At 31.7% G+C, this 26,737-nt stretch overlaps 2 protein-coding genes across 4 annotated transcripts in view; one reads left to right on the top strand and one right to left on the bottom strand.

Annotated features, from left to right (window-relative positions):
- LOC118183720 (protein FAM13A-like) overlaps positions 1–26,737 on the top strand; it is a 109,433-nt gene that overhangs the window by 45,458 nt on the left and 37,238 nt on the right. For all 3 annotated transcript variants that reach the window (XM_085814639.1, XM_035353314.2, XM_035353317.2), the window contains 11 exons: positions 1,278–1,303; positions 6,358–6,434; positions 8,193–8,339; positions 10,893–11,039; positions 11,128–11,329; positions 17,734–17,836; positions 18,092–18,148; positions 19,626–19,688; positions 23,724–23,779; positions 24,134–24,180; positions 25,599–25,680. In XM_085814639.1, the coding sequence (XP_085670765.1) occupies positions 1,278–1,303; positions 6,358–6,434; positions 8,193–8,339; positions 10,893–11,039; positions 11,128–11,329; positions 17,734–17,836; positions 18,092–18,148; positions 19,626–19,688; positions 23,724–23,779; positions 24,134–24,180; positions 25,599–25,680 (1,007 nt within the window). The remainder of the gene's footprint in view (positions 1–1,277; positions 1,304–6,357; positions 6,435–8,192; positions 8,340–10,892; positions 11,040–11,127; positions 11,330–17,733; positions 17,837–18,091; positions 18,149–19,625; positions 19,689–23,723; positions 23,780–24,133; positions 24,181–25,598; positions 25,681–26,737) is intronic.
- The window catches only part of Rel (nuclear factor NF-kappa-B family member relish), a 161,206-nt gene continuing 158,942 nt past the window's right edge, over positions 24,474–26,737 (bottom strand). Inside the window, exon 19 of the mRNA XM_085814644.1 lies at positions 24,474–24,587. Within this exon, the coding sequence (XP_085670770.1) occupies positions 24,552–24,587 (36 nt within the window). The 3' untranslated portion in view covers positions 24,474–24,551. The remainder of the gene's footprint in view (positions 24,588–26,737) is intronic.

The following is a 26,737-nucleotide window of genomic DNA, read 5'->3' as shown; positions in this document are numbered from 1 at the left end:
ATGTGTAATACAGAGCGAGAAAAGCATCGGCTAAGTAGGTTGTAGGACCACCTTGGACGGTGATACACGAAGCAACACATCTAGGTACAGAGTCAATGAGACTATGGATGGTTTCCTGAGGAATGGTTCAACATTCCTCATAGCACCATCATTTGCCACAGTTCGTCTTCTGAACGCAGCAATGGTATGGTCTGCAAATGGCATCCAATCACATCCCAGATGTATTCGATTGGTGAGAGATCAGGAGAGAATGGTGGCCAGGGAACCATCTGTACACTTTGCAAAGCACGTTGGCTGATGCGAGCAGTGTGTGGTTGGGTATTCATGCTGATAAAGGGCATTGAGGTAAAGGGTAGGGGAATGTCACTGGCTGCAGCACATCGTCCACGTATCGTTGGGCCGTCATAGTGCCCTGATTACGAACTGGAGGTGACCTAGAATTATATGCAATTGCGCCCCAAACCATGATGCCACTTGGTTCTGGTTGATATGGGAACATCTAGGGTCTCTCGAACCTGCTGCTTGTTGATTATGTGTCTAGGATTATTTCTTTCTTTTTGTAATTTAAGCATTATCTCATTTGCCGACATTATATTTAATGCTGGGAGATTTTGATTTTGTTTAATTTCAATTCATGAAATGTATAATTTTTTTGAAAAGAGATTTGCAATTAACAATACAAATATAGTTTGTGCATTAATTGGATTTCTTGTTGCAAGTGTTACTTGATAAATCCACAGAGGCACTTTTTTGCATACTAAAGAAAAGTGTACATTGCTGTATAAATCAAAATACTGGTGATTTAAATCACCAAAGGTTTATTATTAATAGAACTTTTCATAGTATAGAGGGTGCTGTTGCGCCAAAAGAATTCTTCTGTGTTTTTACATTATGTAACTGTGGTTCGCCGTTGCGATGTATCTGTATTACTGTGATATATTTTGGTGCTTTCATTAAATATAAATGAAAGATATCATCATGTATTTTGTCAAATCGTCCACTGATGCAAACTCGTCGAAACAAAATTAGCATTTGAACAAGAATCGTCAAGTTATTACTCGCCTTTCGAACTACGCATTCATATCGTTATTCGCTTCGTAACAATTATAAATCTGACTTGATTATTGTATCACTAAATGTGATTTTTTTTCTAATAAGTAATTGATGTGTACATTTTTTTTATTTGTAATACTTTTTACTGTTTTTCATTTTTATCATGGAAGCATGCACAATAATTTTATATTAATTATTTATATTATTTTCTTTCTTTTTAATAGTGAACAAGAACTAGCCTACTGCTCAGGTAAGCTATATCATGATTTGATCAACAAGTGTATTTTAAATTCAGATCTCAGATCTTTGAAACAAGAGAAAATTTAAGCTAAATTTTAAATTCCTGATTGTTAAAGTTTTATTATTAATTAGGCTAACTATATATATGATTATAGGTTATTTTGAAGAGAACAGTACTGTTTGCTTGATGTTGCCTGATCAGCTTATCATTTTGATTAAAATGGCAGTTTGTCCTATTTTTTAATAACAACTGCAAATGTGTTTTTACTATGCAATCATAAATTCTTGTGTTTGGCCTTATAGAGTCTTGTATTCCTGGGTAGCACAAACTAACGAGCTGTAGAAGACTGTATGAGGAATTATCCTCAGGTCTTAGTACAACTAAAAAGTCAGAAGAAGAGTGTAAACAACCTTTTATTTAATCTATATAGTTGCACAGAGGGCTCCACTTGGGCTTACATAAAGTGAACACTTCTGACTTAAACAGGTAATGTTGAACTTAAATTAAAATGTATTAAATTAGCCTAACAGCTCACAGGATAAATTAATGTACAGATGGCTCTGACTTGTAGAAGTCGGCAAAAACAAGCATAATAGCTTGAGGCACTCAACTTCACAGGATCAAACACTAGTAATTCAAAATAACCACATGACCTTCAAGTAGGTATAATGTGCTCTAAAATCACCTTCCAAAACCTTTTCCGAAATAGTACTTTTTTCTACCATAATTTGAATACACATATACTAGTTTATTAGCATTTTGTCAGGAAAGGATGGGTGAAAAATGAGACTGACAGAAAATTTTCTTTAACTAAAAATTAACTGTTAATTAAACTAATTAAATCCCCTTATCTTTCCCTCAGAATTTAAGTACATGAAAAAGAGGTCCTTAATGGTCTCATTATAAAGAACTTAAATTTTAACTATCTAACTACCTAAACTTTTAAGAGCCAACCTCTTACAGTAATATCAGAGTAATGTAAGTGTAAAAAAAGTATAAAGACAAATTTGTGTTACAAATGATCTGCATTCTTCATCTTGAGGTGCAACTTTTTGGCAGCTCACAACTTTCCAGAATATCTGGATAGAAAAAGACTTTAGAAAATACTTTACAAAATGATATATAAATGATATATAAAAATGATATAAAATGATATAAAAATGATATATAAATGATATATAAATGATATATAAATGATAAATGATATATAAAAACATTTCATTTAATTTTATCTCCACTTTCATTCCACAATTAAATTTCTTCCCCCATTGCTGCCCTAGAAGAAATGAAGTGTAACATCGAGACGGTGTCTTTTCTATGCATGTTTGAAAACACTGCAAGCTAACTGATAACCAATATATTAGCAGTACTTGATTACCTCAAAGACACCCTGTTCTCCAAACTGCACCTAATGTGCTAAAAAGAGCATGATTTAAACTTGAGTATTGGCTGGAGAGCCTAACTTATGCAACCAGGTAGCTTTTCTTTTAGCTTAATTTCTATGAGTTTTGCTGCCTTGCACATAAACGTCTCATTCATACAATACAGTTAATTCTTATAGCTATGCAAGTCTTACTTTATATATTTGCTGATACTTTTCACAAGACAAACATAAGATATAATGCAGTGAATAAATATTTTTAGTAGAATTCAGCTTGCACTTTACATTGAGATACATGAGTTGCTTTGACATTTTTAACATTTTCATTCACTTTTCCTGGTAACAGTCTCTTAGACTAAAACCACATTGCATTAGAATACAATTTTAACTTCCAAGGCTTTTTGCTCTTTAAATGAACTAAAATAACCTCATTTGAGGTAAAACTTAAAAGAATATAGCAACTAGTCCTTCTGGATATAAAATAAAACTGAACTTTACTAAAAGAAAAAGAAAATTGCACTTATCTTTTCTATCTTTTATACCCTTCCATTCTTCTCCTTGTAAAGTCACTCCTTTATTTGTCCAACTTGAACCCTTTAGCAGCTGTGATTCTCCCTCTGCTCCACAGCTTCTCTTCTTGGCACTTTCTCGGAACCTTTGCATTCCCCCCCCCTGAAGTTGAGGATTTTTAGATGGGTTAGGTAGTCTCTTCACTTAAATCCCGCAGTGATCCTTCCTTCTGTAGTTCAGGCCCTTGAGAATGCTGACTTTCTTTGGAGTCTCCGAGGCTTGTTCGCATTGCTGCTTGTTCCTTAGCTGTCTTGATGTTGGATCCTTTCCATACTTTGGGTCTGCTGCTGGAACTTTCCTTCAGAGTTTTTGCATAACTTGGCTCTTCTTTGATAGATCGTGTTGCCTCTTAGATTCATTGCATCTTGGCCTTTCTTGCTTCTGTTCACTTCCGAGGTTTCTTTATGCGTTCCTGTATATTCACAGTTGCATTTCTTTCTCTATATGGCATTTGCACTTCCATAGATTTTTGCTCGCCTTTGCTATTCTTTGTGGCATTTGTATTATCCAATTGAGTTTCCTGTAAAATATCTTTAAAAATTTGCATTTTAATTCAATTGTAATAAGGTTTAATTAGGTTCATATTTGGCACTAATTGTTCCCCATCTTTATCTTTCAAATATACCATGGCTTCCCTAATTGGCCCTTGAAATCGAAGACAAAATCTGGCAATCTCTTCTTTGCTTGTTGATGATAGGGAATGTTTAACATTTGATCTCCCACTTTATAATTGACTTCTCTCCAATTCTTATCATAATTCATCTTTTTTTTTACTCCATTGCCCAGTCTGAATTTTTAACTTCTTCGTCTTTTGGATATTTTTCATTTGGAATTCCGGGGCTGTCTTCTGTCCAAAGAATAATTTGTATAGCGGCGTAATTAACTAGGCAGGAATTGCTGCTGTTTGGAGATGTGAGTGATTAGGTTTGTCAATTTGAAGAGTATCGTCGTACATATTTGTTGGTTCATCCTGTTGGCAACGGCATTTATTCTGAGGCCGGAGAACAGTTTTTCTGGATTTTTCTTGCAGTATCATGCTTCACTGTTCGTAATGCATGGGCTCATTCATTGAGCTTGCTATCCCAGTGCTTGTGATGGCTTTTCTCATAATAAAGTATGATTTTTACTATATTCTTATTCACTCATTCTACTAGATTTGATTGTGGTCGATAAAGGTACCATTAGGGGGGGGTATGCTAAGTCCTGCACATAGTTTTTTAAATATTTGCCTAACAAATTGCTTACCATTGTCGGAAATTAATATTAACTCAGCTCCGTATTTTAAGACATATTTATTTAAAACTGAATCTACTTTAGCTGAGGCTCTTCTCAGAGGGACTGTTTCAACCCATTTAGAGAAATGATTTTATGTATTTCACTGTGGGGAAATGGGCCCAACTAGTTGATCCCAACTAATTTGTTTGATAATGTTACTTTTATATATCTTTCAAATACCCACCAGAGCTATAATTAATGTTGTTACTTAACTGGCAAGTATGGCATGACCTGACATATGAACTTTTGTAACTGTGGAAAATACTCTACTTCACAACCTTGTTGAACTGTTTTCCTAATTCCAAAGTGGCCAGACAAATTTGTATTTTTAAATAATTTTTATAAATTTTTGGAAAAACATTTCGAATTATAACCTATAAAATTTTTAACCATCATCTTAGTAGATGTATTTCTAATTTTTTATTCAAAATTTCCAAAGATATACATGAATTCATATATTGGCACATTTTGAAATTTGGCATATTTGTTGAAAGTGATAGCAAGATAAAATGTGGTTTAGGCACTTTGTTAAATTTATTTGAAAGTAAGAAAAATGTCACTTTTTTTCCGCTCATGCACAATTTAAAAAGGTAGAAACAATGTGACCTTTTTTCTGCTCTTGCACAATGGAAGGGAAAGGAAAATAGTTTGCCATATATTAAGAAGTTCTCCAAGTGAATTATTCTTGGTGCAAACTGAAAAAATACGCCAAGATAAAGTTTTGAATTTTTCCATAAATTTCACACCAAATTTTACAAAATTTAAATTTTAGACATAATTTGAGTCATAGAATTGAAATATGGAACAAAAGTGATCATGTCATTTCAGAAAAAGTCCAATTTTGTGTCAAAATAACTATACTAGAATAATGCTATATATAAATCTAATATATATCCTAAGTTGTGCTTTCGAGACATGAAAAACGTAATTTGAATATTGTCAGTCAGCCCAGTAGAACGAGAGATACAGAACTGTCCATTTTGGGGAGGGGGGTAGCAATGTAAATTAACTTATAATTTAAATTATTTAGTTTTCTTATTTTTAAATTGATCAAAATGCTATCATAATGAATGAAAGTTTATGAAAGTAGAAACTAAAATAATTAATTTATAAATTTTGCTAATAAATGCCGTTTAACTACAGTTATTCATAAGCAGGTTCAAAAAGCTGTGTCATTCAGGGAGTTAAAATAAATGTTTGAACCATCAAGGAAATGTCTAAACCATTTTTGTAGAATCTTGATTGTACTAATATAGTCTTGTATGAATTGATTAAGATGATCAGAGTTAAAAGGCCAAAAAATTTAATTTAGAGTATTTTAACATTACCTTAAATATATTAATAGGCAGCAACAGTTGGGATTGGAGAAATTATTGGACAACAAATTTAAATCTTGAGTGTATCAAAATATTGCGTATTTTTATGAGCAAATATATCGTTTCATTGCTGAAACTGAACTTACTGAGCAACTTTGTTTTAAATTTACTGTATGAAAATTACTAATTTTATGAGACATTATCATTGTAATTTAGGATAAAAGCCAGAAATTTTGATGTAATGTTTGGTTGGGCATAACGTAAAAGGTATGGAAGGTTAAAATATCATTGGGAAAATTCTAATGTTGAAGCATTTTGTAAATTTAGATTTTGTTTCTTCTTCATTTTAGCATATTACATGGCATCACAAATGTCTGCGACATCAGATATGTGAGATAAATTAATCAACTTGAAATTTTCATATAGATTTCTTAAGAATATAAAGTATATAAATCTCAAATCATACGTGTTAAAAATGCTAATTTAATTTTTAATTTGTAACTAATTACTGTTTTCTTTAGAATATCCTTTGCATTTAAATGACAAATCATCTTATGAAGCAAATGTTAGAGAATCGCATTCTTTATCTAGCTATGTGGTAAGTGCATTTATTTGTTAGTATTATTTTGTTCAATAAAAAATTTTAATATTTATGTTATTTTCATTTGAAGCTTTTGCATCAAATAATTATGTAAAAAGTATATGTGAATGATTTAAGGAATTAAGATGTTGTAAGGGCATACTTTATGCTCTTTCTTATTAATCAGTAGCAGTATGCACATTCTTTGCATTTCTGAAACAGAGGAAGCTATTTCCATACAAAATTCTAAGTATTAGAAAAAGTCACAAATTATAGGAGGAGGGGCAGAGTTAATACTGAAAATTGAAAAGTAATAAAATATATGTAATTAAAAAAATATTATTTTAAATAAATGAACTAACTAGTAAAAAAAATATTTTTTAAACTTCCTTCTCGTCTTGATCATATGTGGCTAAAATAAAACCATGGAACTATTCACTGCAATAGATTTTAATTTAAAGATGGCTGAAAGAAGTTTAAACCAATTCTTCATGATCGCTCTTACATGCCACACTTTTATCGTTCCTTAAAATAATGTTAATATTTCAAGGGATGATAAAAGTGTAAGAAAGAAAATGCTACATATAGTACATGTCATTGTTATTTTAGATATACTCATGTCATTCATTATTCCAAGCAACCAAATATCAGGAAGGGGAAAACTTCTGATTGAAATCATAGTGCTGTTTCTATAAAAAGTTTAGAAATTACCTAATTTATTTTTTTATTATTCTTATTCTATAACAAGATGAAGAATTTTTTGTGTAATCTTTAATTTTAATTCAGAATTTTCTAACAGGTATGGTTTTAAAATAATTATTGAAAAATCAACAAAACATGATAAAAATGTATTAGAGATTCAGGAAATGTTTTATTTAAAAGAATCTTTTCCACAGCATCCAGTGGTGCAAACAGTGAATTTGTAAGAATATTACTTTGCTCATTAAATAGAGATATGTGCAAATGAATCACGAAAAAGAAAGTCATTTCAACATACATAAAAAGAATTCAGATCTAATTTTTAAAAAGTCTGTTTAAATGGCATTATCCTATCCAAACAATCTGTGTGCCAAATTTTTTGCTTTGATCCTGTTTCATTGCAGTGTGGTAGACACACAGACACTTTCTTTCTTTTATTATTATAGACAGAATGTGTACAGAAATTTAAGACTAAATTTTTTCTACTAATCCTAGCAGAGCTGCAAACAATGACAGCATTGATTAGCAACACATCACAGCTTCCTAAAATATCATCTATTTTTAGAAAGATATGTAAATGAAGTTTTGTGTTTGATTTTCAGCAGCTGATATGTTCTCTCATGGATTTTAAAACTGTGAAGCAATAAAATTTCCTTTGCATAATTAACTGTCTTATATGACTTTGTTGGGAAAATGTATTGCTTTTCTTATCTTTTTACTGACCAGATTAGACATTAGTGGTAAATTTTACGTTTCCTAGAATGAAATTTCACTTTAATAAAGCACTTTTATTTCTGAAATTCATGAAACATAACGAGGAGTGAAAGAATGTTCTAACAGTGAATTTCTCAGATCTCCAGAAGCTCTGTTAACATTATAGATGTTATTACATATTATGAATGCATATAGAAGGCTAAACACGAATAAAATTAACTTTTTCGAATCTTTATATGTTATGAGTCAGTGTTAAAACTTTGTAAATGCTCTGCTTGTATTTGACCTCTGAAATTTTTATTGAAATAATGTAAATAAATGTGTGATTAGCCATAATTTGTGCATAAATTTGTTTGATTTCAGGAAAGGGAAACTTTTATGTCATTTAAGACAGATTCACATTTAAAAGACTTAATGACAACAGATGAGGAACCAATGTTATCTCATTCTGTAATAAAAGATAGTCTCCAGGTTGTACCAGTTGATTCTTCTGTCAACTTTGAAAATGATGTAAGTGAAATTCTTGTACTTAAATTATTTCATACTTTATTTCTACATTTCTAGAAAAGTAAACAATGTTCTTATAATTTCTCATTATGGATAAAGTGTTAAATTTTAGTACTTTTTGATTAATTGCTGTGATTTATATTTTGGATTAAATTGCAATACTAGAGCAATCTCCAAATCTTGGAACCGAGGGTTCGGTGGATTAGAGAATTCTGTGGTCATTGATTTTTTTGGTTTACATGTTTCCCTTTCTAATTTTTCCATTAAATTTGGACTATGTGAACATTGGTCTGAATTGAATTCAAAACAATTATATTCTAAATAAATTTATGCACAACAAAAATGTCAGTACAAAGGGAAAACAGAAAAGAGGATAAACATTACGGAATTTTTGTGAAGCAGCAAAAACCTTGTAAAATCATATCGTTAAAAATTTTAAATGTATGTAAATAATTTTAAAGAAATTATATGTGAAATTTTTTTTTTTTTTTTAGTCCGAATGGGCAATATGTCCAGAAGGAATATTAATTTCATTTTAGCATTTTGCTTTGATTCACTATAAGTATCGGTTCATTTTTCAAACTCTTGCCACCAAATATTACAGCCTTATATTATATTTTAAAAAATTAAATTATGAAGAATTTGCATAAATGTATGTTTCTCGCATTGTGATAAAACAACGGTACATAGAGTCATCAAATTTTAAATAACATGATCCTCCACCGAACAAGGGCATCTGGAAGCCCTAATTTGGAATTTGTTTTATTATCTATTTCATATTTTGTAAGACTTTAACGAATTTTTAATTAACAAACTCAACATTGTACAGGGGGGAGGAAAAAAAGAATTTTTTTTATCTTCAGTGTTAGAGACGGTGTATCGGAAATTCTTAAGATGTGCTCATTTAAAAATTATTTTTGGATATTGCTGTTAAATTCAATTTTATGGTTTAAGTGGGAAGAACGTGATATTTTAAATAAAGGTAACATGCAAAACGTTAAAAATGCCCGCTTTAAGAAGATGAAGCTCTGCCAGAAAAATAAGAATACAGGGATCGAGTGTATTTCACATTAAGGCTATCTTGCTAAATTGGCAAGATATCACCAAGCTGGCAGTGGCTTTTTTTTTTTTTTTTTTCAATCAATTTAGAATGCCAAATTTTCCGAGAAATCACTAAAAGCCACCAAACTTGTGACCATTGGTGACCAAACACCATTTGGTGACATTTTGGTCCAGTCCCTGTATAACTGTAATTGGTATCGTAATAATAATATTTATGTAACTGTAACCATATCTGGCCCTCATATGCCTTCCACTATCATAATTACTGAATGGTAAGTGGAAGGTTGCTTCCTGCCGCAGCAACCTTCCACTTATCATTCAGTAATTATGATAAGTGGAAGGTTGCTGCGGGAAACCTATGCAAAACCAGAGGGAGCATCTGCTGTCAGTTTTTGAGTTTAGAGTTGACTTTGGTGTATTGAGATTATCTCCATGTAAGGTTTTCTCTTTTGATGCATTTTGCATTGCATTGTAGTAGTTTGAAGTGTAATTACTGATTGTGTTCTGTGATACTGAGAAGAGCTGTGCAATTATTTTTGTGGAACGTTCCAGAACTGTAAACTGTTTCTTTTAGTAAAATAAATTTTATCAAGCTGTCATTGGTTCTGTGTAAACTCAGTCCAATACAAACCCGTACGCAAGCAACAATTTTTGGTGTCAGAAGTGGGGTTTAATGCCAGTGACAAGAGCAATGGATGAGTAGCTAAAGCAGTTGGTGTCTGCCTTTGCTGCGTTCCAAAAAAAAAAAAGATGTAAGGGACCATCAATTCCGTTAAAGTTATGAAAAAAGTTCAAAAAAAAGGTGAAAGCAGGCCAAGAATCTGTTAAGAAAGAGATGGAAGGAACCATCAAATCAGTTCAAGAAATGATTGAAGTAGGTGAAGAGGAAATGAAAAGGGAAATAACCTCCATAATAGAAAACAAATTCAAGGCTATGGAATGCAGAATAGATAGGGCTGAAAATAAAGTTAGAGAAACTGAAGAAAGGGTTTCTGCTGCCAAGCAACAAATCAGAGAAAGAGTTACTGCTGTAAAACAACAAATGAGAAATAGTTTCTTCTATCAAACAACAAATCAAAGGGAGAGTTTCTGCTTTGGAACTACAAATCGATTACAGAATTTCTACTGTTACCAAAAAAGTTGGCAGCTTAAAGAAATTCACAGTTACAAAAAGAAGCAATTATCATGGTTTTAAATTTTCATCTATGCCTGCTCAACCCTTTCTAAAGCTTACCACTTATGATGGAAAGACCTTCTGGCAAGTGTATAAGACTCAGTTATCTGTAGTGACGGATGCAGATGGGTAGAATTCGTACCTAAGGCCTGCCATCTTGCCGCTTCCCTGAGAGCAGAACTTAATGAGAAGTATATCCTTAAAAGGTTATCCTTAAAAGTAGGTCTGAAAACCAGAAACTAGACTTCAAAGCTCTATAAATTGTAAATTGGGAATTAGATTTCATATGCTCATATAATAGATAATTTCTTTTATTTCAGGAAGCACTTAACGATAAAAAAGAAAAATTGCATGAAGTTCTGACTTTTGATGTAAATAAGGAAGGGGCATACAGCAGAGATTTTAATTCAAAGGATTTGGAAGTTCATTCACCAATGACTGTAGAGAAAAGTGTTGAAATGCTGAAGGTATTTATGTATATAAATGTTATTTTGCCTATTTTTGGTTAGTGAAAATTTGTAGCAAATTTTGTAGAGTTTTCCATCATACTTTTAGGATAGTCACAAAAGTTATCCACATGGTCGAAGAAGACACATAAAGCACCATAAGAAAGGGTTTGATGTTGAAGAGAGACGATCCCGTTCAGAACTGCGGATTACTTCTCGATTACACAATGAAGATGAATTCAATGGCAATTCTACAAACCTCGCCCAGGATTCCAAAAATGAATTGCAGTACAGTTCAACTGGTACTTTAGGTAAAATTTATTCTGGATTGTGATACTGTGTTATTGTTACTAATTTTTGTGTATATCTGCATTATTTTATCTTGTTCTCAGTTAAGTATTATATCTTTTATGTACCTTCCAACTTTTAAGAAATTTTCATAATTTTTCCAAAAATTATTCTAGCTTTGTGGTCTTAATGTTTGAAATTAATTTTTTTTGGAATTTTGTAGTTTTTATAAACATTTTTGCCAGTTCATTAGGTTTAGCAAAATTTATTTATAAAGTGCATAATTTTAGGAGACAGTCAAGTTACCATTTAAATTTGTCCCTTTTTATGCATCAAAGGCAAGGTATTCTTCTTTTGAAATATGAATTCTTTTGTTGTGTATCACCAACTTTGGCAATACTATGAACAGTTAGGTGATTTTGAAGATTAACCGATTTACAAAAATTTGGTTTGGTGATTTGCAAGCAAAATTCTTTTGTTGTGTATCACTAAATTTGGCAATACTGTGAACATTAGGTGATTTTGAAGATTAACTGATTTACAAAAATTTTGATTAGGTAATTTGCAAGCAGATTTCTTAACAAGTTTTAACAAATACAATAAAAAGTCTGAGATTTGTACTCGTTGGGATTTATGTAATTCTTGGTTGGAGATTTTTCCAGATCATCAGTTTAAATCTAGTAAGATGGCATGTAGAAATTATAAAATTAAAAAATTAAAGATGTGAAATAATGAAGCATTTATGATTTAAAAGATATCAAAATTAACAAAAAAAAAAAAAAAAAAAAAAAAAAAGCTTAATATTTATTTCTTTACATTATTAAACATTTCTTTCAGTGTAAGCTGTTTAAGTTGCTTTGTTTTTTATGCTAATACTTTCTCTTTAATTCAGTAGGCAGACATAATTTCTTGTTCAGTGATAAATTTCCATTGTTCAAGTCTTGTGATTCCTATGTCAAGAATTCTGACCAACTTGTCAAGTGAATTTTTTTCATTTTCAATCAGCTCTCTGTCACTTTCTTCATTATCGGTAGCAGTATTTTCTGGATCTTGAACCATACTACAGATTTTGTCATTCATTAATTGATTGATGATTGAGGCACTGAAACATCGCAATGAAAAACTTCTGTTATGTCATCTTCATTTATTACTGCTTTTCCACATTTCTCTGCAAAATCCATTAATTGAAAATTTTATCTTTAGTTTGCAATATCTGAAAACATTCAAATTTGCGCCTTTCATCTTCATCATCCTTACCATAAAATATGGTAGCTGGCCATAAATTATGCCAAGCATTTTTGAAAGAATCTTAAAACGCATCTTCTTGTGATCTTCCGATACTCCACACAGCAGATTTTATGCAAAAATATTTCAAAAATTCTTAAATAGTCTTGTCATTATTCAAGAAATTTAATATGGATTTTTAAAATGCTACTTTATATCTGCATTTCAGGGCGCGCACTATTCTGATATCCATAGGTTGAATGATGGGCATACAATTTTGAGGAAAGAATCATATGGATACATTATCTTTCACTAAAACTTTAAGTGAAGTATGAACCAAACTGTTGTCTACAATCAGGACAGTTTTTGCTTCATCAAATAAACCAAACGAATTCAAATGTTGCCGAGCCTCAGGTATGAAATGATTTTCAAACCAATCATTCATTAACGCTTGTGTCACCTGTGCTCTTTTCTTTGCTCGATCTATAACAGGGAAAATCTTTACTCCTTTAAATGCTTGAGGTCGTGTATGTTTTCCAATTATGAAAGGTTTACACTTGTGCATTCTTGCAGCATTTGCACATGCTAAAATTGTTAGTTTTGCTTTGGAATCTTTGACGTTAGTTGGAGCCTTTTATGTAGAGGTTGCCAAGGTATTTCGCAAAAAAGACTAGTTTCATCAGCGCTGTAAATTTATTGTGGAGATAACATTTTACTATTAAAGTTTGTTGAATTTATCTGGCATTAGTTCAGCACCTTCAGTATCACCTGAAGCTTTTTTACCTGAAATTTTTAATTGCCTTATACCATGGCGATTTTTAAATTTGGTTAACCAACCTGTCCAATATGTGCACTCAGTTTTTGAGTTCATTTCTTAATGAAATATTTTGGCTTGAGCCATTAGCATTAGACCTGCCAATGGCACGCCCTTGCTGCAGTGCTGTCTGGCCCATTCAGTCATCAATTTGTCATGATTGTCATTTCTAGCATAACGAATAATTTTTCTACTATTCATTACAAGTGGGATATTAGAATCCACAAAAAATTCTGTTTTCTTATATCATGTACATTTCCTTATGTCGTATTATTTGCTTGTCAACATTGACTTTTCAATCCCATACTCCTCGCATAAGTTTGAGAGGGACCTATATACTTTTTTTTGCAGCAATGCCACTTTTTGTTTAATGCATATCAAAACATGCTTTTGCTTTGTAGGTCCTGTTAGAATAGCTCTAGAATTAGAAACTCTTTGACATAATAAAAAGTTCAAACTTTAATTTTCATAAAATTGCTGTAATAATAGCAGCCTGCAAAAAATAATAAGCTGGATCAAATTAGCAAGTTAAGGAGCAGCACAATCAGCTATATTAACTGAAATTTCTTGGAATCAAATTAAGTATAATTTTAGCCTAGCTGAACAGCTTCCACTGTAGATTATTGGCTTTGTAGCAGGAGATAAAAGACAAGTTGTTCTGCTAAATTTTTGTCCTGCTTCTATCATGCTCTGAGACAATTAAGCCTAAATTATATTATTTTAGTTATTTATTATACTAACGTCTATTTCTTGAACATGATTAAGGCTTATCTGAGCTCTGAATAAATAAATTACCTCCTATACTTAAGCTTACTGAGGGCCAGTGCTAGATCTTTTACCAGTGCTGATACAGTCTCTGCAAGTCCTAAATTTTGCTACCAAATGCCTCCCTAAGTTCTAAATTTTTGCTGCCCCTTAATTTTGAGTCCCAGTGCTTTAGCTAAATTCTAAAAATTTTATGATCCCTTAAGTTTGTTACTCGGTGCTTGTCTAAATTCCAAAAATTTTGTCTTCTCTAAACTCTCCCGTCCGGTGCAGCCATATAAGCTCTGGCGCCGGTACTGGATTTATGTGAATAAAAAATTTGTTATTCTTAATTCAAATAGTACTAAATGTCATCTTTTGGCTTATGAGTATAATTAACAATATCAATTTCTAGCATATGGAAAGATTTTTTTGTTTGTTTTTTAGTCAATTTTTAGCACATTTAACTTAAATTTGTAATCATATCCAAAAGTCAACCTGAAAGGTTTCCATACTCTTTGTTATTCACTTACTAATGTAAAAAAAAAAAAAAAAAAAAAAAAAAAAAAAAAAGTTTAGGCATCGCTGCATGAGTCATTACTCAAGTTGTTATGTGTTGATAAACATGCAGTGATGAAACCAAAATATTATAATAATATTAGTGATTCACCAGGTTGGTGTCAGGGATATAACATATTAGTAGGTGTAAAATCAATGATGTTTCCATGTAGAATGTTTTGGTTTGAGATGTGTATGTAAAGCAGGCCAAACTATTGATCACACAAATTTATGCTAAAATGATCATATTTTCAATAACAAGTATTCAGTGCCAAAGTGAAATTAAGAATTCGGTCCATCCACATGTTTTATTATGGAGGGAAAAAATCAAATGCACAAGTGTAAAGCATTAAAAAATTCCTAAAGAAAAAAAGATTGTTGGTGGCTTTGAGGTCGATTTTAGATCATTCTAGATATTGGACATCCGGATATCGGACTTTGTACTATATAATGATGTTATTATACTACATCAAGATAATAATAATATATTAAAATTACTTGCTTTATAAACATAACATTAAAATAAATGTTTTAAAATGTCTTTTCTTTTTGGTGATACAGATCCCAAATCCGGACATCCATTATCCGGAATGATCTAAAATCCGGACCTCAAAGCCAAAAAATTCCAATTCTTAATTTCACTTAGGCACTAAATAAAATACTTCGTTATGGAAAAACAATCATGTGAGCATAAATTTGTGACATTAATGATTTGGCTTCGTAGCTGAGTATCTACTTGGCATACATCTCAAACCGAAACATTCACCTATTTTATATCCCTGACCCCGACCTAGTGAGTCATTATTTATTATATTTTGCTTTCATCACCACATGTTTATCAAACATGATAGCTTCAGTAATAACTCATGCTGTGATATCTAAGCTTTTTTATATTAGTAATTGAATAACAAGAGTATGGCATCATCTGGAGAGTCCCAACTCTTAATTTCACTTCGACACTAAATAAAATACCTTGTTATTGAACAAACAATCATTTTAGCATAAATTTGTAGGATCAGTAATTTGGACTTTTTTGCTGCATATCTGCTTGGCACACATCTCAAACCGAAACATTCCACATAGATACATCGTTGATCTGACGTCAAACTGGTGAATCAATATTTATTATACTTTTCTTTCATCACCACATATTCATCAACACAACAACTTGAGTAATGACTCATGTAATGATGCCTAAACAATTTATGTTAGTAAATGAATAACAAAGGAGTATGGTAACCTATTATGTTGACATTACGTTTGGCAATGATTACAGATTTAAGGTAAATGCTCTAAGAAATGTTGACGAGGAAAAATTCAACAAAAATTTCTTTTCATATGCTAAAAATAGATTTTGTTAATGAAACTCATAGGCCAAAAGATTACATTTAGTGCTATTTTAATTAAGAATAACTAATATGTTATTCACCATAAACCCAGAAGCGGCGGCAGAATATGTTGGCACCGGACGGCAAAATTTTTGGAATTTAGTTGAAGCACTGGGCAGCAAAATTAAGGAATGAGAAGTTTTTATGATTTAGGGAAAGCAATGAGATCCAAAGTTTAGGCACGGTGAAAATTTAGAACTTAGGAAAATGCTTTGTAGCAAATTTTAGGACCCATAAATACTGCACCAGGCGGTATCGAGCACCGGCCCTAGATAAAGCCTTAAGTATATGTGGAAATTTATTTATTCAGGACTCGGATTAGTTTGAAGCATGTGCAGGAAATAAACGTAGGTATAGTAAATAACAAATACAATTCAGACTTAATTCAGTACGCAATAGGAGCAAGACATAATTTAGCGAAACAACTTGGCTTTCATTGCCAATCTTGTGATACACAGCCAATAATGTATAACGGATGCTATTAAGCTAGGCTGAAATTATCTTTACTGATTCTAAGGCATTTGAATTAGTCTAGCAGACTGCTCTGCTCCCTGATCTTCTAATTTGATCCAGCTTATTATTTTTTGCACACTGTTATTATTATGGCAATTTTATAAAAACTAAGCTTGAACTTTCGATTATGTCGAAAAGAGTTTCCAATTCTGGAGTTGCCAAAGGATCTACAAAGCGACACCATGCTTCTATGTCTTTTAAACAAAAAATGGAATTACTGCAAAAAATGGATAAAGGTATATTCATCTCGAAATTATGCGAGGAGTATGGCATTGGAATGTCCACTGTATATGACACAAGAAAAAAGAGAAAGGAACTTTTTGAATTTTTTGTGGAAGCATCTTAAACAACTTAACATTGAAAGAAATGTTTAATAAAGTAAACAAATAAATATTAAGCTTTTTTTTTTTTTTTTTTTTTTTTTTTTTTTGTAAATTTAATACCATTTGGATCATAATTGTTCTTTATTTCATAAATTATAATTTCATATTTTTAATTGTATAATTTCTGCATGCCATCTTACCAGATTTAAATTGATGATCTATTTTTCCTGAAAAATCCCAAATCCCGCCGAAGTCCCGATCAGTCCGGATTTCAGACTTTGTACTGTATATAATACTTATTTTTTATTTAAATATTTTTGAATTAAAAAAAAAAGATAATACATATCATAAAGCTCAATTTCTGAACATTTTGCAAAAATAAAAAATGCATGTATAAATATGTGCAAATTCATTTCATTTGTCTAATTTTGTATTTTTTTCATGGTCTGTGTTTTTCTGGTCTGTAGTAATTTCAAAATATTTAAAGACATGTTAATTTTCGGTCTAAACATGGCTTTATTTTATTATTATTATCCTGAACTTTCCTCTCAATTCTGGTGTTTTCTGTCACAAACTTGGTAATTTTACATTATTTTGGCACTGTTAAAAAATGTGAATATGTTTATAATATTAAGATTGGAGTACAGTGAATATAATGATAAGTTAAATATGATGTTATTGTTTTATATTAATTTCTGATTATGAAAGTTCTTTCACTTACAAAAAGATAATATAACAGGATGTGTAATGTTATATAATTCTGTTTTCTTTTAAATTACATTTTCATTGTCTTAAATTTATAATTATATATGATTAAAAATGTTGATAATGTAAGTTTAATTAGTTCTCATTTCTATTGCAAGATGAGAACTCACCAGAAACCAGACATAGTTGGCCAGCTTTTAGGAAAACCAGAGAAGAAGATATTGCTTTGTCACCTTTACCCCAGAAACTTGAAATGAATCAGTAAGTTTGGTTCTGGTTTCCAAAACTATTTTTTATTGATAATAAAATGTCATGTAAACATAAGCACATATTAAAAATTTCAGGGAAAAAAGGTGTTTATCCATCAAGTATTTGAACATATTTTCAAATGTAACAAAATGAATTACCTCTTGAGATGTTTCATTTTGATAATTTAGTAAGGGTATTAAGAAATTGCAGTAATCAGTATGGAATTAATATATTTTAATTTTTGTTATTTATTTAATTTAACTTTAGATCATCAGAAGCTTCAGTCTCCCCTAGTGCATTTCGAACCTATTTGTCTCATAGAAAGTGAGTACTGATTATTTTATTTCTACCAGTTTTACTTATTCTTATTTTATGTTATCCAAATCATGTTTGGAAAGCTGGTACCACTCTGGAAGTGGTGTATAAAATGTTAAGATTGCTATTTTGAAAAGAAAATGCATATCTTACTTACTAATTATGCAGACTCTGCCCATAAAATTTCAGAGCCCATTTGCACAATCTGTATAGAATATTTTTCCTTATTTCTTTTAGAAATTTTCATATAATATTGAACAATAAAATTTAACTCATTTTATGTTGCAGAAACATCAAATCCTGAATTTTGTAGCATATTTTCTTCTAACTGTAAGCCCTATTACCAAATGTACCTGTTGGACATTGTTTCTCAGTAACTAGCTTTGCATTTTTTAACATTGTGTCATGCATATAAGCAATTATTTTTTAAATTTCTCTATAGTTGATATTCGTACATCCTTTTTAGTGTCTAAAAGTAGTCAGTCAGCATTTTAGTGTTCTGTTTTTCTTTATATATTTTCACTGCATTTATATCATGACAAAAATCTTTGTTCTCATCATTTTTGGCTCTTAAGCAAGAATTAAAATCCAGTTGAGAATCCAGAAGATGAATCTTAAATGACATATTATACATTGGTGTTGTCCCTCTGTTTCATGCAATGGTGCCAACGTCAACATACATTTGAGAAATATTCTGGAGCAAAAACTAATGTGTCTTGAGAAAATCCTATCCTTATCACTCACTGCCATTTACATAATAGTCATCATTCACTGTGTGCTAATGGGCTGTCGTTGTTAACGTTCACAACCCCAGTTAATGGCCTGCAACATACTTTGTCAGTCCCTGACATATTTTCATCTTTGAAGTGCCTTCATTGTTGAAAAATTAAAACATAGCTAAGTGTATTATCACCATATGTATGCCCTAATAGTTTAAGTGTTTCATTACTTGGCTTTCCAAATTTAATCTCACCTCTGTTATATTTTCACAGAAATATCTTTCTCATCTGCCAGCAAAAAATAGACACTTCGCCGCACTGTGACCAAAGATTTAAAAGCTATAGTTTCTCAACTACAGATTCTGATATATTGATGTATTTGCTAAAATTCATTATTAGGTTATCACATCTAAAGTTTGGAAAGCAAAATAGATCCATTAAACTTTTCAATCAGCCATTGTATAAAAATAATTTTTCTTGAATAATGTGTAACGTTTATACGAGCCAGTTCCCTTAGAAAGTCCTCCACGAAGGCATCCCTACCCTCAGGCAGACAGCCCTAGTGTGCTTTTCCATAATTAAATACACACCACACATTTTTCTTGAAAAATGTAGAACTAGTTTAGTTAAAAACTGCTTAATGGTCATAAAATATTAAATAAATGTTTATGAAATTTTCTTCTTCTCTAGATTTATTAGAAATTTTTTTTGTAGTAAAAGTGTGTATGAATTCGGTATTATAAATTTTTGATTTTTCTCTCTTTTAGTCTTCATTTAGATCCCAGCCTTCCACCATCACCTCCTGTTGAGCAAGAAGACTTAGTTACAGGGTATGAATTTATCTTTTATATTTTTATGACATTTTCTTAGAGACTGATTGCTAACTTACTATATACTCAAGGGCACAAAGTAAAATTTTAAATTCTTAGTGGATGCCACCCATCCAAGTTTCATAATCACGCATCAAACTTCATATTACAAACTAGAGTTTTGTTTAAAAGATATAATGTCATTGAACTAAATAACATATATTTATAATTTATATTCTTTAAACATTTTTTTAATATGTCAAGGTTGATACCTTGACTTCAGATAATTCCTATTTGAAAACAACCTCTCAAAAATATGTACTTGAACAATAAGAATTAATCTTTACCACACATGGCTTTAAAATAAGGTACTGATTTCTGTTTACCAAGCTCAAATATCTTATTAGTTTCATAAGATTTTAAAATAACATCATTTTGCAAGCTTACTATTTCTGTGTTTTCCATAATATTAAGCTGGAAATAGTTAAAAGTTGCCATAGCTGTGTTTTCTCTGTCAGTAATATTAAAAGAATTCATAAAAAAATTTAAAATTGTCTCTAAATTTGCAAAGTCAACAAATCTAGAATGAAATTCAGTTTGCAATGCAGATACAGTTTCAAGATATGAGTCTGTATTACTGTTATGCTCTTTCATACTGCTGCCATTTTTTTAGTAATTAGAAACATGATTATTCCTGCCCTGTAATTTCAAATTTAGCTCATTAAGTTTAATGTTAAATCTGTCAAAAAACCCAAATTTGTCAACCAATTTTGGTCTTCCATTTATTCCTAAGGTTTTCCTTGGGATGTCAGAAACGTTTTTATTTGTGGTAACAAATTAATAAATTACTCAAGCATGTTTCCCTTGCTCAGCCAACAAACCTCAGTGTTCAAAAGAAGGTTGGTAAATTATGTATCTTCATCATTTTCCAAAAGCAGTTTAAATAGTCTATGTTGCACTCCACTTGTCTTTATTATTGTATTGATTATTTTAGTAACAACAGCTATTACAACTTGGAATTCAATGATTTTTACACACAATGATTGCTGATGTATATTGCAGTGATATGCAATACGTTTTGGAAAAAAAAGGGGGGGGGATCTTGTTGGTATTAAAGGAATGAATTCAGTATTCTTTCCTGTCATAGCTGGTGCGCCGATGGTTGTCATTGAAAATAATTTCTCAATGAGTATTTTAATGTTGATCAAAAATATTTTTGTTGTGCAAAATAAATACTTTCCTCATGTGTGCCCTTTAAGCAGTAAGATTTTTAGAAACTCTTCTTTTATGGTAAAATCATCAAAGGCCAGCCTAACATTTGCTTTAATTGTGCTGTGTTTGTTATAGCTTTCGATTCATCCAATTGTAAGGGGGAAATGCACAGTTGTTTGTATCTTTTTTCAGTTGGGTTTCTAAGGGCCCTGCAGTCGTTTTAATTCTCCTTGTAGTAGTTCTAGCTGACAATTGCATGGCATTTATGGCTGAAACAATTTCTTTTTTATTTTTAAAATCTGCAAACAGTATGTCTTCAGATTCCAACATTGTTTCTTTTATTATTGCTCCATCTGTACGTGTCTTTTTTTTCTTCTTAGTAAGTATATGCAAAACTTTAATCGATGCGATTGCTGCTGCCTTTGATGTTTCCAAGAGTTTGGTAAAAGTAGATTATTGCTTTGAAACTAATGACTTTAATAATGAAAGTTTATTTCTTTGAAGTTCAGAAAGTTCATAACACTCTGAATCAAACTTCAGATGAACCATTTTAAAATGTCTGTCATGGTTACTTTTCTTTGGAATTGCTATACTTTTATTGCACAATAAGCATATATATTTGTCTTTGTGATTTATAAATCAATACTGGTGCTCCCATTCTTCATTAAAATTATAAGTGTATGATCACTTGTGTTCATCGTTATAAGTTAATCGTTATAAGTGCTTTCATTATGGATTGTTACAATCATGAGTATGTAAGGAAATCTGTGTAAGAAAACATCCTGGATGATTAGACAGTACATAAATGAATCTGTTAAATATGAATTAATCAAAATTGTTGGAGGCAGACAAAGTAGACAGATGTCTTGTTTTTCACCTGCTAAGTCTTTCTCTCGGCACGTACTGGTGATTGTGTCAGAGAAGTTACAGTAAATGCATCAACCGTGCTACATTGCACCCAGGACTAAACTTGCACCACACTGTACTGTCAGGTTGATCTGACTTTCAACTATGAAATGTTTTGAGCAGTGGCAATGCAATAAATTGGCTGTTTGACATGTATATGTAAAAATATATAATTTTCATGTGCATTATATAAACATAAACCAAAACTGCAAAATTGTACACACAAAGCAGCATATTTTAGTGCGGGTGCATTGGGATGAGGTGGTGGGCACTGTTAGCAACCCCTGCTTTTTAGGATATGCATTTGGAAGGCCATTGAACAATAAAATACAGGGGTTGGACAAAAATATGGAAACACCTTTAAAAAAACATGTTTCTTTGCTTAATATGGTGTAGGAAACCCGTTGGCATCCAAAATAGCCTGCAGTCTTCTCGGAATGGATAAATACAGTTCCTGTATGTTTGCCAAGGGAATATTATACCATTCTTCCTGCAAAACGGTGGCAAGTTCAGATAACGATGTTGGCGGTGGATAACGAGAACGCACTTTCCGTTCCAATGTAGACCACAAAGGTTCGATAATATTCAGGTCTGGTGACTGTGGTGGTCAGAGGAGATGGGACAACTCATCCTCGTGCTCAGAAAACCAGTCTTGGACAATGTGAGCTGTGTGAACAGGGGCTTTGTCGTCTTGGAAGACACCATCACCATCGGGGAACAAAGTTTGTACCATGGGATGAACTTGATCGACCAAAATGTTCACATAAGTCTTGGCAGTCATGTGCCCTGACACAGTTATCATGGGGCTAGCAGACAACCATGATATGACTGCCCAAACCATAACAGAACCCCTCGTCATGTTTCACTCTTGGCAACAAGCAGTCGGTATTATAGGCTTGAGATGGCGTTCTCCAGACTTAAACTCGGCCAGAAGTGGGAAACAATGTGAAAGAAGACTCGTTGAGACCATATTACTCGCTTCTACTGCTCTATAGTCCAGGCTTTATGACTTAAACACCACCTTTTCCTGTTACGGGCTTTAGCATCACTGATGAGTGGCTTCTCAATTGCAGCACGGCCAGCAATTCCCTGTTTATGAAGCTCCCTTCTAATTGTTTTGGTACTCATAGGGTTCAGTAATACAACATTCATTTCAGCAGTAACTTTTGCAGCTGTGGTCTTCGTATTTTTTGTCACAATTGCCCTTAATGATCGTCTGTCATGATCACTCAGGACACACTTTCGTCCGCGCTGTGATTTAGCAGATGATGTTTTTCCGCTTTTCAAATATGCGGAATAAATCTTCGATACAGTACCTATTGAAATACTAAACACCTCGGCTACCTTGCTTACGGAAGCACCTACCATACGTGCTCCAACAATTTGCCCACGTTCGAAGTCTGTTAACTCTGACATAATGCAATGACAACCTCACATAACAGTACTCTGAGAACAACTGAACTGTTTAGCACATTTGCGAAGTTGTATAGGTGGCATCAGTAGTCAAAAACGCCAGCGCCACCTACATATTTCATTAAAATTAATCTTTCTCTTCAAACATGCATTTCACAAGGTGTTTCCATATTTTTGTTCATTCACTGTAAAAACTATTAGGCAGTTATGTTATAAACCATTTATTTTATATTATGTGATTTTACCCTGAAAATTTCATCATTATTGTGTACATTGCAAATTTCCAGATGTATTGTGCTCTGTTTATTGTACTTGAGAGTATTAGACTAAGTTCCAGCAAAACTACTGTCAGTGATAAATTTTTGCTTTTTTGTGAAAATTATTGCATTGAACTGCTGCTCCTTTTCTAATTACCAATATGAGACATGTCATCCATATATTCATTCATGCAATTTATCATTATTTGAAAAAAAATTTTTTTGCATTTTTGCATCTTTAATTTATGACATAATTTTCTTTTTCTAGAACTTCTATTGAAATTAGTCCCTCAAATTCGAAGCTACTTTCTCGGAAAATCCATGGTAATTAATATATTTTAATAATCGCATGTTGTATGAAGATTAATTTTTTTTTACTTTTTAAAATTAGTCTTGTAATGCAGTTTATTTATTGTATCATTGCTTGTGTTTTAATGAAAAAAAATATGTAGAAATATCTTATAATTAATGTTTTATGTTGTAAACTATCTTAGTTGTAATGAATAATTTTACTTTTTTTTGACAAATAAGTTCACTTGTTTATTTTTTAAATTTGTTGAGAAAAATACCCAATTATGAAATTTCTTAATATGGGAAAATTTGATTCTTATGTTGCTCAATATTATGCAGCCAGGAAGTTTTAAAATATATAAATTGTACCTTTGTGTGAAATTTCAGCTTTGAAAAAGAAGATAAAACTCTTTGAAGAGCTCTATGGTTCCCAGGTAAGTCAAATAGTTTTAGTAGTTTCTTCCAAGCATCTAAATGCTACATTAAAGGTTTTACTTTAAAATTTGTTGCATCATAACATGAATGACAGCTATATCAGGGTTTGCACTTACTTAGATCCTGGAAAGTCAGCGAAAGTTAAAAAAAGTCAAGAAAAATGTGGAACTTTTCCAATAAGTCTGTAAAGTTAAATATATATATAATATAAATAAGTTCTTCCAAATAATAAAAAGTTTATCTTACATAGTAATCTATAAACAAAGACTGATTGTCGTAAAAAGAATACAAATAAAGAATTACTGTAATTGCCTGTCTTGCCGTGCTATCAAGCCATAACTCTCATCTATGCTTACTAGTAAAATGTTGTTCATTCTTCTCTTTCTATCATCCCTCTCTTTAGGTCCTTCAGAAATGAACAATGTAATTTAGAAATCAATGCATTATATAGTAGTAAGTTAAAATAAATAACCGTATTAATTAAACCATTTTTAATTCAGCGTAATTCTTAGCTCTTTAATTTTATTTTGAAACACCAAGTTATTGAATTTTGTAAATTGTATTATGAATGATATACTGTTTTCTGTTTTTACTCTGTTGACCACCCCATGTACACAGTGGTCTGTTTTGGCTTTAAAAACACTAAAGAATTGTACAAATTAATTTCAACACAGCTTTGACTTTGTGTAGACATTAAACATTATATATATTATTTTTGTATACTTGTTTGGGACACATTACATAAGTAGATAATCATATTTATGAACAGTTTTTGTTATAAATGGTTTCAAACAAATGAACAGTTTTAGAATTAGTATGATGCATTATTTTGAATCTTGCATATAGCAATACAACTTGAATATTATTAAAATATGAAGTAAAATTATATGTATATGGAAATATTTTTAATCCTTGTCAGGGATTTTCAGTCTGCATTTCAACACAATTATGTATAAAACCAAGTGCATTACGTTCTCTGATCCATTCATATTTAAACTAAATGGTGTATAATAATAGGAAAAGTTACTTCCATTGATATTTGTGCAAAGAGCAATATAAGAAGCATAAATGACACATCTTTGGACAGTTTTAGGATGCATCAGATACTGTATGGAATATTAAAAAAAAAAATAAATAAAAAAGGAAATAAAGGATTTACTGCATTTCTAAAGCTGGTAAATATGCAATTTTAGGGTCTTTTTATTTATGCAATTTTAGGGCCCAACCCCCAATCCCGGGGGGAAAAAAAAAATCCAGCAGAGATAAAATTGTTGAAACAAATTCATTTAATGTACATTTTTTTATATGTTATGATTCACAAAATCTTGCATTATATATAAAAGTTTCTTTGTGCAAAAAAACAGTCTTTAAATTCATAATTAAATTAAAGATATTAATATTGTATTATTTCTTTTAGTCTTCTCATACAGAAAAATCTACTAGCATTGCAATGAAAAAAATGCTTGCAGAATTGAATAAGGCAAGACAAGATCTAAAAGGTTTGTGATCATTATGAAGAATTATATGTAATTACTTATTAACCCTTTCCCAGACTAAATATCAGAAAATTAAATTTCATCAAATAGCTGTAATTGAATTTCATCCAGCTATATTTGTTTGAATATTTTTTATACTAAACATATGTAATATGGGCAGGTATTTTTAATACTAAACACATATTTAATTTATTTCACTTTTTACTCTATTATTATTATGTAATAATAATACAGGCTAATATTAAAGTGATATAATAATGTATAGTAATACAGGATAGCTATTTATTTGGGTTTTTCAGAAAAATATTTAATGCTGTAACATTTTGCATTTCTTAACCAACCAGTGCATGTTTTATCTACATGCTTGCATATTACATTTGAAAGTTGAAATAAAAGTTTTCTGTACCTCTTTTTTAGTATGTATATCAGTGTTTGTATACATGAATGTACACAGTCCAGTCACATTAATGGGACCATCTGTCAAAAGCCAGAATAACCACCTTTCGCAGAGCGGACTGCTGCGAGACGTGCAGGAAGAGAGTCACATAGGTCCCTGAAGGTGTTCTCTGGGATGTTGAGCCATGTTGACTCTAATGCCGTGGCCAGCTGCGCTAGATTACGCGGTTGAGGATCCATGGCGCGAACAACTCGATCGAGATGGTCCCACAGATGCTCGATTGGGTTTAAGTCAGGTGAGTTTGCTGGCCAGGGGAGGACGGTAAACTCATCCTGGTGCTCTTCGAACCACGCACGTACACTGGCAGCTGTATGGCACCTCGCATTGTCCTGCTGGAAGATGCAACATTCTGATGAAAAACAATGCGCATGTAGGGGTGAACATGGTCCGCAAGGACAGAGAGCGTACTTGTATTGATCCATTGTGCCTTCCACAATGATCAGTGAACCTAGAGAATGCCAGGAAAACATTCCCCAGACCATAATGCTCCCGCCTCCAGCTTGGACCGTTCCGGAAATGGTTGCAGGGTGGTTCCTTTCAGAGGTTTCACGCCTTATACACCAACGTCCATCTGTCCGATGGAGCATAAAACGCGATTCATCC

This window comes from Stegodyphus dumicola, chromosome 4 (assembly GCF_044657685.1).
Source record: "Stegodyphus dumicola isolate Sdum_Otavi_A_Nest chromosome 4, ASM4465768v1".
NCBI classification, from domain to species: domain Eukaryota; kingdom Metazoa; phylum Arthropoda; class Arachnida; order Araneae; family Eresidae; genus Stegodyphus; species Stegodyphus dumicola.
This window is presented reverse-complemented; position numbering and strand designations above follow the sequence as displayed.